At 39.6% G+C, this 14,010-nt stretch overlaps 1 protein-coding gene across 8 annotated transcripts in view; it reads left to right on the top strand.

Moving 5' to 3' along the window:
* The window catches only part of PLCH1 (phospholipase C eta 1), an 84,186-nt gene extending 70,784 nt beyond the window's left edge, over window positions 1-13,402 (top strand). For 6 of the 8 annotated variants that reach the window (XM_064457842.1, XM_064457845.1, XM_064457841.1 and 3 more), the window contains 9 exons: window positions 41-141; window positions 755-934; window positions 1,020-1,127; window positions 2,116-2,240; window positions 2,691-2,775; window positions 3,531-3,677; window positions 4,085-4,164; window positions 6,732-7,092; window positions 10,154-13,402. In XM_064457842.1, the coding sequence (XP_064313912.1) occupies window positions 41-141; window positions 755-934; window positions 1,020-1,127; window positions 2,116-2,240; window positions 2,691-2,775; window positions 3,531-3,677; window positions 4,085-4,164; window positions 6,732-7,092; window positions 10,154-12,249 (3,283 nt within the window). In that variant the 3' untranslated portion in view covers window positions 12,250-13,402. Of the gene's footprint in view, window positions 1-40; window positions 142-754; window positions 935-1,019; window positions 1,128-2,115; window positions 2,241-2,690; window positions 2,776-3,530; window positions 3,678-4,084; window positions 4,165-6,191; window positions 6,252-6,731; window positions 7,093-10,153 lie in introns of all 8 variants that reach the window. The other 2 variants (XM_064457849.1, XM_064457844.1) reach the window with 2 other exon arrangements.
* The last annotated feature ends 608 nt before the right edge of the window (window positions 13,403-14,010 follow it).

The raw sequence follows: 14,010 nt of genomic DNA, 5'->3' as shown, positions 1-14,010 counted from the left end.
ATTGAAAAATTCCTGATATGTTTTATATAATATAATTCAGCAGACTGGCTCGTCGAAGAAAAACGGTGAAGCTGTGCCGAGCTCTGTCTGACCTAGTGGTGTACACGAACTCTGTGGCAGCCCAGGATATAGTAGATGACGGTAAGGCTGCTGGCATGAGGCTTGCACATGCCTTCTTCACTTCTTGTTTTGGAAAAGGAGCAAGTCCATGTTCTGAAAGTTTCCCTTGTTTTTCAAAGATGTTTTAAAAGCAGAGCAGTTAGTTACCTGCCCCACATACTTAAATGGAGAAAGAGCAAAGCACCACCTTACCCTTCCCTAAGAATATCCTTATGTTACAAGGACAAGAGCAAAACCAGAGCCCTGCTGGGTCTGTCTTTTCCCCCAGCTGTAAGCTTTTCTGTAAGATAGTTTTGATCATGCTGCCATTAGTAGACTTCTCTGTAGATTCTTCATAGCGATCATGTGGGGTTCTGCAGGAGAAAAGGCCCTTCCAATTAGCATAAGCTCTTGCATAGTTTTCCTTGTAAGTCTGGAAACTTGAGCGCAGAACAGAAGACCCTCCTGGAAGGCAAAACTGGTGTCCTTCAGTTACACAATATACATGATTGGCATGTGATGAGATTATCTAACGTTGTAACTTTGGACTAAATCTAATGTTCCCCTTAATATGAGTGCAGCTGAGGTCTGAGTTCAGGCCCCTGTCTCCTAGGATTGCTTTGCAACTTGTTTGTTGATTTAACAATACATGCAGGATCAACAGGGAATGTGCTATCATTCAGTGAAACAAGAGCCCACCAAGCAGTGCAGCAGAAGGCTGAACAGTTTATGCTTTACAACCAGAAACAGCTTACAAGGATCTATCCATCAGCCTATCGGATTGACTCCAGCAATTTCAATCCTTTACCTTACTGGAATGTTGGTTGCCAGTTAGGTAGGTGTTGTATGAATAACTTACTTCCTGCTTCTTGTGTATGTGCTAAGTAAATATCTTACACCTGAGTCTTCTCTTTCAACAGTGGCACTAAACTACCAATCTGAGGGACGTGTGATGCAATTAAATGATGCAAAATTTAGGGTAAATGGCAACTGTGGTTATGTCCTCAAACCTCAGCAGATGTGCAAAGGTAATGTCCCACTATACATTTATTAGTGTAAGCATCAAGCCTTTCAGAAAATGTCTTAATGGTGAAGTTGCCAAGACACAAGAAAGAAAAATAAACTTATGTAGAATCTTTCATATTTCCATAAATTCATAAGCTTATTTTACTTCAGAATTAATATATTTTTGTCCTCAAAAAATGTTGACTACCACTAGACTGTGTCAGTACCTGTATACAATCTCTTGATGTTAACATAGGTATATTTTGAGGTCTCCATCTTAACGTGCGCTTAAAAACAGAAAAGGAGGTCCTAGGATAGCCAACTGCAAGCAAGAACAAGGTATGCAGTGGCCCAGGACCAGATATCCAGGTCTTGGTCCAAGTCTTAAGCAAGTCAGTGGAATTTGTTCTCTTTAAAGGAATTGGTTCAGTCCTCAAAACACTGTTAGAACAGGAGCCAGTGGTGTTCAGTATTATGCAATGACAATCCTTCCATATTTTGAGGACTTAGGATCTGATTGTGCCCCTATATCTCTAAGTAATTTTCTTAATGTGGCCATAAGAAGTAATGGCATTGATTGAAAGGTACTTGAGAAGTGGTAGAGGGAGTTTGGGGACTTGAAGCAGGCACTGCTGCTGCAGGAAGCAGCTTACTCAACCCTAGTTGCTTCTTCTCATTAATCTCTGGGCAGCTGCGCAAGAAACACGGTCAGGGTGCTGCTCTGGGTTATAACTATTGTGGGTTTTTTTAAGCTACTACTTTACAGAAGAAAGTGGTTTTTTCAAAGGAAGAGGGGTGCTTTCTGTCTTGTAATAATGTAAACATGGGCTGCTCAGCTCAGTAAAGGTTGTAAGAAAGTGTAATGGAATTTTAAAATTAATTAACAGCTGCTCCATACTCTGTAAGTTACTTGCTTATGACTGAATTTTGGCTATATGTATGCATTTTGGGGGGTGATATTTCTTCTGTGTATCTTTTTCCCTATGCTTCTCATTCCTTGCCATCTTTTAGGCACATTCAACCCCTACTCTGCTGATCCACTTCCTGCCAGCCCTAAAAAGCAACTTATTCTGAAAATCATCAGTGGACAGCAGCTACCTAAGCCTCCTGACTCAATGTTAGGAGACAGAGGAGAGGTAAGACACCCTGATGCCAACAAATGCTTCTGTGAGAGGTCCTGGAGTGACATGGCAGCGTGTGACTCAAAGAAACTTCCTCCTTATTTAAATACACCAATAAATTTCAGATGTTGTCAAGCTTTTGGTCACTAAATACCACATTTTCCCACAAAGTCTGTGTCCTATACATGATGTTTAAGAACTAATTTGTTTTGTATTTTGAGGGCAACTTCACTTTCTTGAAAACTAGTCACAGCTGGCCATAGCTTTTGAAACTACAACCCATACATCAACTTACACTTCATTAAGCCATTTCCCATGGTTGTGCTGCTTCAAAATTCATGTGAATCAAAGGTTTTTGAATTCCCATATGAATTTAAATTAACTCTCTGCATGAATTTCCTTAAAAATTGACCTTTACTTGTATCATTGGCTTGCTTTTAAAATACTTTGTTTTTTAAAAAATAGATAATAGATCCCTTTGTTGAGGTGGAAATTATTGGGTTACCTGTTGACTGCTGTAAAGATCAAACCAGGGTGGTTGACGACAATGGTAAGATAATCTAGCTGATTTCCTCTTCTTAAAGTATTAAGTAATGATAGATGATTCGGTATCTGTTATTACTTTCTAAATTGCAAAGCTTAATTCCTGATGAAATCAAATTATTGTATTTTAACAGATTCATTCTGCTTTCTAGCCAGAATTTCTGGTGTAGGGAGACAGACAAGCAAGAGGCAAAGGATAAGAATTTTTCAATACAATATCTTTCTCCTGGATTGTTCTTAAATGTCCTTCATGCAGAAGTTCAAAATATTTTTTTAATTATTTATGTAAAATACATGTATAATTTCACATGTAATGAAAACAGATAATGTCCTAGGCAGTTTCACTGCCACCTCAGCTTTCAAGTGAAGGAGATGAATAGCAGAGTGGGATAGTCTGTTGCAGCAGGAAAGGTGGCCATTAGTTCTCACAGGCAGTTGCAAAACCGTGGGGAAAAAAAGGGAGTAGTTCCTGTTTGTTTTGGTCTATCTTTAGCCTACCATAGTTTTGCAAAACATCACCTTGCCTTGGTATCCCTGCCAGCGGCCCAACCAGAACCATTTTGTTTGTAAAAGCAGTCCAAGAGACAGATCTCTCACTTTTAATTACATAATGGAGATTGAAAGCATCTAGATCTAGATGAGCAATGAGTATTCTTATGTGTATTTGGTCTGCTTGTTTCTTATGTCTCTTGCTATGCATCATGAAAATTGAGGCTAGTGCTTGCTATGGACTTGTTTTCCAAAATTTCTGTTTGTTTACAGGGTTTAATCCTGTTTGGGAGGAAACACTCACTTTTACCGTCCACATGCCTGAAATAGCTTTGGTGCGGTTTCTTGTTTGGGACCATGACCCTATTGGGCGAGACTTTGTTGGACAAAGAACTCTGGCCTTTAGCAGCCTTGTACCTGGTTAGTCCCCTTTGCTTTCCTTGACTTAGAGATCTAACTGAAGAACAAACACCTTTGAACTTAAAGTTGAAGATGAGGCTATCAACATAGGGTATATGCCTATATGTCTGAGACTTCACGTATGAACTTGGGCAATTCTCCTGGTGTCTTACGGTGGTATGTTCACCATTACTTGAAGGAGTTTGGGTGTCTGTACTTTTGGAAATTGCTACTGGTGTCTAAGCCCGGTGTTTTAACTTAGAGGCGATTTGTGTTGGGGGGCTTGGAAAACCTGTGAGAACATAAACCACCTTATGCCTTCAGTAAAAACTTACTGTATATATTTAAATTCTATGGACAGTCATTGCCAGTTGTGCATAAAATACAAACTATTGATTATTTGTGGTGCAATGTATTTGTTTTACTAGGTTATCGTCATGTGTATTTAGAAGGACTGACAGAAGCGTCCATATTTGTTCATATAACCATTAATGAGATCTATGGAAAGGTAGGTATATCTGGAAATTTACATCTCTTATGACTTACTTTGTTTTAATTCTTCTGATAAAAATGGATTTAAATGTACCCCAAAACCTCTCAGGATTTGTGTGGTTCCTAAATGATTCTTACAGCTTAGGTTCATGGCATTTTGTACATTGAATTAGCAGTACCTAGCTCTCTGGCACTGATCAGTAATAAAGTTTAAACAAATTATTCAGATCATACAACAATGAAAAAGCAGAACCTCTGATTCCCTATTGCCCTCAACTTCATGTCTTCGTTTACACTCCTATCTGTATAGGTACCTAGATATACTGCTAAGCACCAGCATGCTTAAGGAAGCAAACTGCAATTTCTTATGCATAGTGTTTTCTCTGAGGAGCACTGAGCCAGGGCACCCATTCACAGCACTCCCATGTGCAGTAAAACACTTGGTGCTCTCCAGCTGAGATACCCAAATAACAGCGCAGACACGCTTCTGTTGGAGCGCTCAGGAAGCAGAAGCTTGTAGCTCATAGCATGGTGGTGGGTTCTTTGCAGGTGGTCACTACAGAAAGCATAACATTGTTACTCTAGTCTTAACATGTATGTTCTTATGAATGTTTTTACTGTTAGCACCTAATAATGATCATGTCTAGAATACAGTAAGTACATTTCTTCAATGTGTTAAACTAATTTTATTTTAGAAGTATATGTTGAGAACTGTAACTGCACCAGAACATGGTATTTGACAAGCTATTTTTAGGAGCTAATTTAAGCTTTAAATCTTTTAGGTTTTAGTGCATACATGTTGCTTTTCTGCATGACTGCTAATTTTAAAATGTTTTAAAAATGAAAGTAAAAGCACAGTGCTTTTTCTCTGCATTTCTGTTTCAACTGCCTTAATGAGCAGTTTAGAAGAGGTTACTGGAGATAAGTAGCTCAAAGAAATTAAGGCCATGTACAACAGAAGGCTGAAATAAAATGGCACTTTGTGATGATTTAAAAAAAAAAACATGCCAAAAAACCCACAAACAAAAAACCCCACCTTTATCAAGGGTGTGAGTTGAAAAGAGCAGTTAGTCCTCAATCTTTCTCTCTTCTGAGTGTGGATGCAGAGAATGTCATGCTAAATATGTAAAACCACAGTTCTGCAAGCACCCAAGGAAAGCTCAGTGGAACAAAGAGAGCAAATAACACAGACAAGGCCCAGGGCTGGGATTGGATATAGTCCAGATCCTCACTTAATTCCACTACCTTTATCCTCACTGATCCAATTAGATCACTGAATGATCTAATGATGGCTGTGTAAACCACTTAGATGTCTGTCTCACTCTTGGCATCCTTGTCTCAGCACAGGGACCAGTGTTGCAATGTACTCATCTGCTCTTGCCTCCACAAGTGTTCCTCCCGCCAGGGAGGACGGTGGTGAGGCAGTGGAGGGAACGGCACTGATCGTACCAGACCTGTGCATGTTCTGAGTGCAAAGAGAAGCTTTTAGTATTCAGGGTAGACGTCAGTACTCCTAAATTGGTGTAAAAAGAAAAGCAGTCGTAAACAGCTTGGAATGCATCTGCAGTATATACCTAGATCTGTATACATCTGGTTATATGTGTGAAATCACATGCAGAGCTGGTGACAGTCTGTAGGGGGGAGCCTGTTTGGCTATTGCTCATGGTTCATGTGCTCTTCAAAGAAGAAAAATACTCAAAAATAGTAAAGAGTAGTTTCACAGGGAAGGCAAAAGAAGTGGGGGAGGGAAAGACCCGTTGAGTTCTGATCTTTGTATCACTTAGTCTATTCATCTAATGCTTGCTTAATGGTGCGCTGTTATTGTTTCTAATGTAGATATAAAGGCTGAGTGCACACTTGCATCGCTGTAAGTAGGGATATCTGGTCAAGTTTCTGAAGGAGACTGACATTAGACTAATAAATAGTTTTAAATTATTTGCTGTAGGGGGGGTTATATTTACAGTTGATGTGCTATTACCTTATTTGTTGTATCACAGTCTTGAAAACATTAGCCAAATGTATTTGCATTTTTTTTCCTTTCAGTGGAGCCCTTTAATCCTCAATCCCAGTTACACAATATTGCACTTTCTAGGAGCCACAAAGGTAGACTTCATTAGCATGCACTTTGCACTTGCTGGGCACAGATTTTTCAAATGGTTCCTAATCGCATGATCTGCAAGTACCAAACTTACATCATTCTTCATTCAGATTCTGAAACATTTGAATATTGCTTTGATGAAGCCCATGCATAAAATTCCAAGTTAATGTGTAGCCTGTCACGGCAGTACACTCCTTACAGTCTTGTCATCTCTGATTAGGAGACTTTGAGCAAACTTCTCTTGTAATTGTGGCAGGCTGCCATCCTAATGAGGAGAAACAGAGACATGCATGAATTCATGGAGACCTATGCTGATAGTTCCTTGGTCAGAGCAGATGTGAATTGCTTGGTGTGAATTTTTGCTTTGCTGCATTTTTAACTTTGTCTTCATCATTCATAAATACTCTGAAAGCAGCCCTTTTCATTTTACTCATTATATAACAGTATGAACTCACTCGAAACTCTGGTTATTTTTGTCCTTTCAGAATAAGCAGCTGATAGGACTCAGAGGGTTGTTTAACAAGAACCCTAAGCACAATTCTGCTGAAACCAGCGGGCGCTACGTACGGAAGCGATCTATTGGTGATCGAATTCTCCGGCGCACAGCCAGTGCACCAGCAAAAGGTAGAAAGAAAAGTAAGATGGGTTTTCTGGAAGCTACTGAAATTAAAGACAGTGCGTCTGAACCAATAGACTTGAAAGAGAAAGAAGGAGTTGTAAGGCGAACAAGCCGGAGTTTGCAAGCACGTCCTGCTTCTATGCCCGTGGACAAATACCTTCTTGTAGGACTGCCATGCCCAGAAGATGAAACTGCCCAAGATGTCAAAGGAAAAGAAAATGCATCTGGTAAGATGCTTCCAAAATTACTTTTAATGTAGTAAGTCAAAATAGTCTATTAAAAGGCTTAGTTCTGCAGTCCCTATGCAAATTGTTTTATGCAAGTCAAATAAGAGTTACTGGGCAAAATTACATACGATTACATCGAACTCTTTAAGTGACACCTTGGAAAGTTGTCTACACTCCAAACTAGGCAAATTAATTATAATTTCTGGAAGTGCTTTTAAAAAGACACTTGCTAAATTTCTTTCTGTAATTTAAGAACCAGCCTTCAATTATGCTTCATTAATTTCTGGTTTGCTACTGTCTGTTTACTGATGAAAACAGAGCTGCTGGCATGGTGGATTTTCTCTCCCTGTTTTCAGGAGGAAGAACAGCATGCAGCATATGTTCTTGCAAATAGTGTGTGTAAGGACTAATGCAGACTTCCAAATAGACATGAAAGGGGTAAAAGTAGGTCAAACTTTGTAGCCAACAGTCTTGATAGTCTTCTCTTAATCTAGGTTACTTAATTTGGTTAATTTATACGGAAAGCATGTGCTAGGATAAAACCTTCATCTTATATTATCGAAACACAATATAATTCCTAAAATAGCTTTTTTCCCTAAGTGTATTCAGCAATAATATTCCTGGTTTTGAAGTCCAATTATTCCCATTACTACAGCAAAGTTAGTGCTTGACCTGCCTAATATTTGATTTACTGGCATATCTGAAGAAGTCTAGGAAGCTCTGAATACAAAGGCAGCCGTCTCCACTTTGAGCTTGTCCCTAGTCTGGGCATCTGTACTGCTTTTTGGGGCTGTTTTTTGTTTGTTTGGGAAGAGTGTGGGCACTCAGACAGGCTGTCCCCATGAGGCTGCAGGACTAGCCAGATCCTCAGCTTCTGGTCGGTTCTGACAGCGCAGCATTTCTGCAGTTAGTCCCACAGGGCTCTTCCTCACCTGGCATAGGACAGCTAGAAACACCATCTGTCTTCCTCGGTAAGATGCAGAGTGCACACCGAGAACCTCTCTTGGGTGATAGAAATGCTGCTTTGCTCTGGATATTCTCAGCTGTGGAGCAGCAGCTTCCAACAAACACAGGAGCCACCCTAAAATAGGAGAACTAGCAGGCATAGATGAGAACACATTGATAAGCCACCTTTGTTCTACTTGCCCATATTTGTGGCTTTGAAGGAACATCATCTTGTAAAAGAAGTTACATAGGAGAACAGCAAGCAAAATCAAACCAATTCTTTTTCTACCACCCTGAGAAGAAACTGTAGGCTGGAAAAGGGACATTCCCAGTAAAGGAAGTTAACGCTGAAATGCTGTATTTTAAATTGAAAGATCCTCTAGATAAGTCTGTGAAGATGATACAGCTCAGCCATTCTTTTCAACAAATTTAATAATTTCTTAGATATTTCTTCCTAAATATGCTACAGACAAAGACACAAAATTCTTCTAGAAGCTTTCACTCTTTTTGGAGGTCACAGGTATTCACTTAGAGCAAAATAACCTTTGCAGAAAACACAGGCCTTGGTGAGAAGACCTAAAAAGCTATCACAGGGAATGAATCCTGCCCCTTCTAACTATAAGAGGGCTAGATCCTGTCTGCTGAAGTTTCTGTAGGCCTTGTTCTATAACCCCTACAGAGGTGGGGGCTGGCCACCTTAGACATAAAGAAACGAGACATGAAGAAGACTAAATTCCCGATGGAGCCCTCTTCTGTCCCCAAGGGACCTTCTCCCTTCTCTGTGCTGCAGGGCCATCTATGGCTTAGTGGACATTAAGTGTCCTTAAGTCCACGTAAGTGTCAAGTCCACTTAAGTGGACAGAAGCAACTCAGGCCCCTTTTTTTGTGGCAGCACTTACCTTGAATCATGATAAGAAAAGGTACAACGTAGCCTCGCGCACATACTTTCTGAGATTACTCAAGCCTATTCCTGTAAGTTCAGCCCAAATATTTCAGACTGGGAGGTGGCTTCACCCTTGGGGAGGTACTAGTCAGATGAAGTGTTCGTTATTGCAGGACACTGTGAAGAATGGAAAGGGCTGGCTGTCCAACAGAGATTTTTCTTGCTAAAATACTATGGCTGAAAATATCTCTTCTGTCTCAACTGGAATTACACCAAGTGAACAATGTTGTCTATTTTCTCCTCTGTTCTTTATAGAAAAAGAAAAAAAATCTATGAATCAAAGAAATGTACATCTCTTCCATCCTTATGTAGGAACAGTGGAAAGGTTGGGGAACTTTTCAGATTTTGAGATCAGCCTCTAATGCCGTGTTCATTAAAAATAGCTCTTACTGTACTGGGGGGGGGTTCAGTCACTGTTAATGAATGATCAGGGCTTCTCTTGTTTCTTCTTAGGGTACCTGATTTCTAGCGAATGTTAGAAACAGTATATATTATGCACATCTTACATCTATAGTCCTCGCTTAATTAGAAGCTCCAAAGGAATGAGTCATAGAGCTTGGATTTGGCATATAAAGACAAGTAAAAAATTTGGTGGAGGAAATATCCAATGCTTATTTTTTGTGAAATTCAAAATCTTGCTTTCTTATGAATGCAGTATACTGGTAGAAGATTAATTAAATCCTTAAATTTTAACATTTTACAATAACTACATGTAAAAAACACTGGAGTCCATCTACTTGATGCTTTTTACTCAGCTCTTTTAAGCATGCATCTTGTTTCACAGTATTATGTTTTTTTAACAGAGCTGTTTTGTTCTGTCTTTATTGCCATGCTTCTTTATAGTACAAATCTGAATAGGAACACAGCTGAAGGTAATACCATGTGCAAGCTATGATATGGTACCTCATTAACATTATTTGCAACAAATATTACATCATGTGCTTGATGTAATAGACATTCAAAGGAAGTTTCAATGAAGTGCCTGCAGTTGTATTTTTCCATTTATTCATATCACACAGATAATTTGTACTGAACCTGCACAACCCCATAATTAAGTTCTGTCACAACTGTACCTAATTTTGCATTCTCCATTTGTCTGTCTAAGGACAAAATAGTTGTTAATTAACAGAACACAATATTGTATGCAACTAATACGTTTCTTATTTAATTTAGCCAACAGTGGTGACAATACAAATGAGAAGGAAGCAAACTTGAAAGAATCTGTTTTCACATGTTCTGAGAAAACAGCAAATACTTCAAATTTGGCATCTCGATTTAATAAGGAGAATGACCAGGAGACGACCACAGTTGACTCTTTAGTACCTCTACAGGAGCAACCTGAAAACTTAGTTTTTGCAAGTGGTGTAGCTGAAACAAATCACCTCATAGATTATCAGGAAAACAATCTTTTTGATGAAACTGTCCCTCTAATGCAGGGCTCTGATTTTGAAATTTCCACAGAAAAAACAAATGACAAAAGCTGTGCAGACAATAACGAGGAAGATGATTCAAACAGGTCTAAGGAACAGAAAATATCTCTTGCGGGGACTTCCCTTTCTCAAAAAGTAGAAATGGAGAATCACAAATATGACATCATCAAGAAAAGCACTGCAGCACCTCTTTCTTTGACAGATATTTCTTCTACCATTTGCTTGGATGTTCCTGACTTGCACTCCACTTTAACCATGCAAGACAGTGACATTTCTCGCCTCATAGATGAAGTTTCTTTAGCTAATGAGAGCGAGATGGATAGCACTGTCTCAGCACTGATTGGACAGGTTGATGTCACAGATGACCAAACTAATCTTACTGCGATCTCAAGCCTCCATGGTGCTAGCAGCCAGACCTTCAGCATGATGGCTGCACACCCACACATGCTTACTGTGGATCTTAACAGTCCATGTAAGCACAACTTTACTACCACAAAATCCATCAAATCCCCTTTATTCTCAACTCCAGATACTACCATGTTCTCCAGCCCTGAGACTGCAGAGTATTCAGTGTACACAATTATCCATGAGGCAACTCTTACACCAACTTCTGAATGTAAGACCTCCAGTGAATTAGTTTGCAAGAAGTTAGCCAGTACAGAAGAAAACTTGCCTAGCTGTCCTTGTCCTTCACCTCTCTCTTTGCTAAATGCAAATCCCAAAAGAAAATGTGGAACAAGCTGGGAGGCCCCTGAATCTGCCGGTTCTTTTGCTTCCAATAGCCTTGTCTTTGCAGAGAGACTTGTTGACCTTCCCACTGGTGAAAATTCAGAAAGCAGCAGTCTTGTAGAAGTAGATGGGGACTCTCAGGATCTCTTGGTAACTGCATGTGAATACAAAAGGGAGGACATGAGTCAGCTGGCTTCCCCTTTGAAACTGAGGCAAAAGCAGGACACTGGGCACAGTGGTGAGAGGACCTCTGGGAAAAGCACAACTGTTGAGCTCTGTGCTCCTTCCCTGGACTTCTCAGATAACTTCAGGACTGAAGGGAGTCAGCTCCCTTTTCCAACGTGTCAAAACGTTGGCTTTTTGTATCACCGTCATTCAGATAAGCAGAAAAATGTAATGTGTACCTCTGAGAGATCCCAGCTCAACATACACTCACCAGTACTCAAAAATGCTTTGGCATTCCCACCTCCTTCAGCCATCAAGCAGACTAGCCCTTGCAAATCCAAGAGTCTCGGTGACTTGACATCAGAGGATATTTCCTGCAATTTTGAAAGTAAGTATCAATATATAAGTAGGAGCTTTATCTCATCAGGCATGAGAGACAAGAAACTTGCTGCTATGAAAAACATGAGACCACATTCTACGGATGCTCTGACTGAACAGCTGAGGAAGCTGGTGTCTCTGGACCAAGAGGACAGCCATCAAACACTGTACTCCAGGCAGATTGATGAAGACTGCCCAAAAGCACTGGTCAGAAAACTCTCATCCAGAAGCCAGAGCAGAGTGCGGAATATAGCCAGCCGTGCCAAGGAGAGGCAGGAGGCTGCCAGCAAGCAAAAATCTAACACAAGTAGCATAGCAGGGATTGTCCTTCGGAACAAGCCCTCAGCATCTCCTCACGTTATCAACAGGCATTCAACAGGCTCATACATAGCCAGGTACCTGAATGGCTTCCCTGGGGAGGACGTGGAGGGCCGAGGAGTACCAGAAGGTGCGTGTGCTGCTTTGCACTATGGCTGTAGCGACCAGTTGTATACACATGATTCTGTTCTGCAGCTGGAACCCAATAGCGATGATAAGCCTGAAATTTATTTCCTGCTGAGACTGTAGATTGTATAAATGTACATCTTCAAAGTTTACAAACTGTTTCATTGAAATGAAGGATTTTTTAGCAAGAAATACTGATTTGAGGGTTTAAATTATTTAGAAATGCAATTTCATGCTAGTGCTTCAGTCATGATTTAATGTGCCCTTTCCTGTCAAAGCTTATGTAAATAGAAACCATGTTCCATCCTTATGTATGTATTACTTTGATTTAGAAATTCTAAAGTGAAGTAGTCTGGGGACTATTTGCATGCAATAAGCATTTGTAGCATTTTGTATTTGTAATGCATGTCATTTTTAAGTTGAGCACATCTGTGCTTGAAAGCCTAATATTGTAATGAATACAATAGTCTTCTGTTTTCCTGATGTCCTATTTTGTTGTCTGAAAAAACATTTTTAGGGATCACTTTTGGCCTTTCATGCAAATTCTGCTAAGCATAGTGCTTTCTGTTATTGGTAACATCCTTCAGGTCAGACTGTGGAACTAGGACGCATTCTGCCCAACAAGCAGCAGTCTCAGAATAAGACCTTTCATTAGCATCACTATTTTCACTCTGACTTGCACTTAATTGTTAATATTAAATTTACATGTTTCCATGTATGAACTATGATTCTACAGCAAACAATTTGTAGAATTAGGGTTAGTCCAAATTTGTGAGTCACGTAGATTTGTATTCTGCCCGCTCTATGAAGTATAACACTTGCCTTTCTTTTTGGTCATAGGACAGAGTGGAATGTGGGAGTAATTCTGCATTTATGAGTGGAAAACACTTAATTTCTGCATAATTTGTTATGTATTTTTGTTACTGGTTGTGTGTGTAGCGTCAGTACAGTAGCATATCTGTTTTCTGTATATTTGTAATTTTATTGCGAAATTGTTGACAGTCAGTGAAATATTTAAGGCTGACATGGTAGAGTAACTATTTTGACTGTCCATCTTCATCTTTTTCTATGAATGCTGAAAGTGAATTGAGTGAGTAATCTCAAACACCTGACGCTTCCCTGTAGGGAACAACATAGCTTTATTTTGATTTTAAGATATCCTTTGCCTTTGCTGTAAGTTTTTTCTTATATGTAAAAGATGTACCTTTTACCTCTTTCTTTTGTAATGCAGAGTATTATTATTCCTGAAAACATCATTAAAATACATTTTTAAGCACTTGGTTACATGTTTACTGAAACTGTAGCAAATACGATTATGCTTAAACTAACAGTAGATAGTGATTGCAGGCATCTGTGTTGTCATGAGCTCATAATAAGGTATTAGAAAGGGAAAAAATTCTGTCACTTTACATAATGGTAATGGTTCTTAGCTAGGAAATCAGCAGCTGAGCTCTTTCTCTTTTCTGGATAGGAAGCCATGTTTATTGAGTATGTCTACCTGCCTGCATATTCCCATTTTGTTCCATTAAGGGTCTAACATGCAACTGGCTGCTGTTTCAACCACTTGGAAGAGAACAGTGTATTTTCTAAATAAAAAGCATTTTTCCATGAAGGAATAGAATGAGACACTGGAGTAACCGCTTAAGCTTTTGACCTGAATTTCTGTCTCAGTACTTGTGATACAACTTGGAAGGTGCAACTGAAGCCATGTCTAACTTCAGGGAAATCCAGAAGCTCTGTGCCTTGGAGTGTTGAAACTTCGGCCAGTACTTCCTGAGAGAGATGGTTTCAACTTTCGACTCACCTGTAACTTGTCTGTTGTGGTGGTTTAGAGACTGTTTCCAAGTGGAAAAGTGGATGCTTGCAGGCTGTGATCAGCTCTGC

This window comes from Phalacrocorax carbo, chromosome 7 (assembly GCF_963921805.1).
Source record: "Phalacrocorax carbo chromosome 7, bPhaCar2.1, whole genome shotgun sequence".
NCBI classification, from domain to species: domain Eukaryota; kingdom Metazoa; phylum Chordata; class Aves; order Suliformes; family Phalacrocoracidae; genus Phalacrocorax; species Phalacrocorax carbo.
The sequence above is the reverse complement of the archived record's forward strand: the minus strand, read 5'-3'. Positions and strand labels throughout refer to the sequence as shown.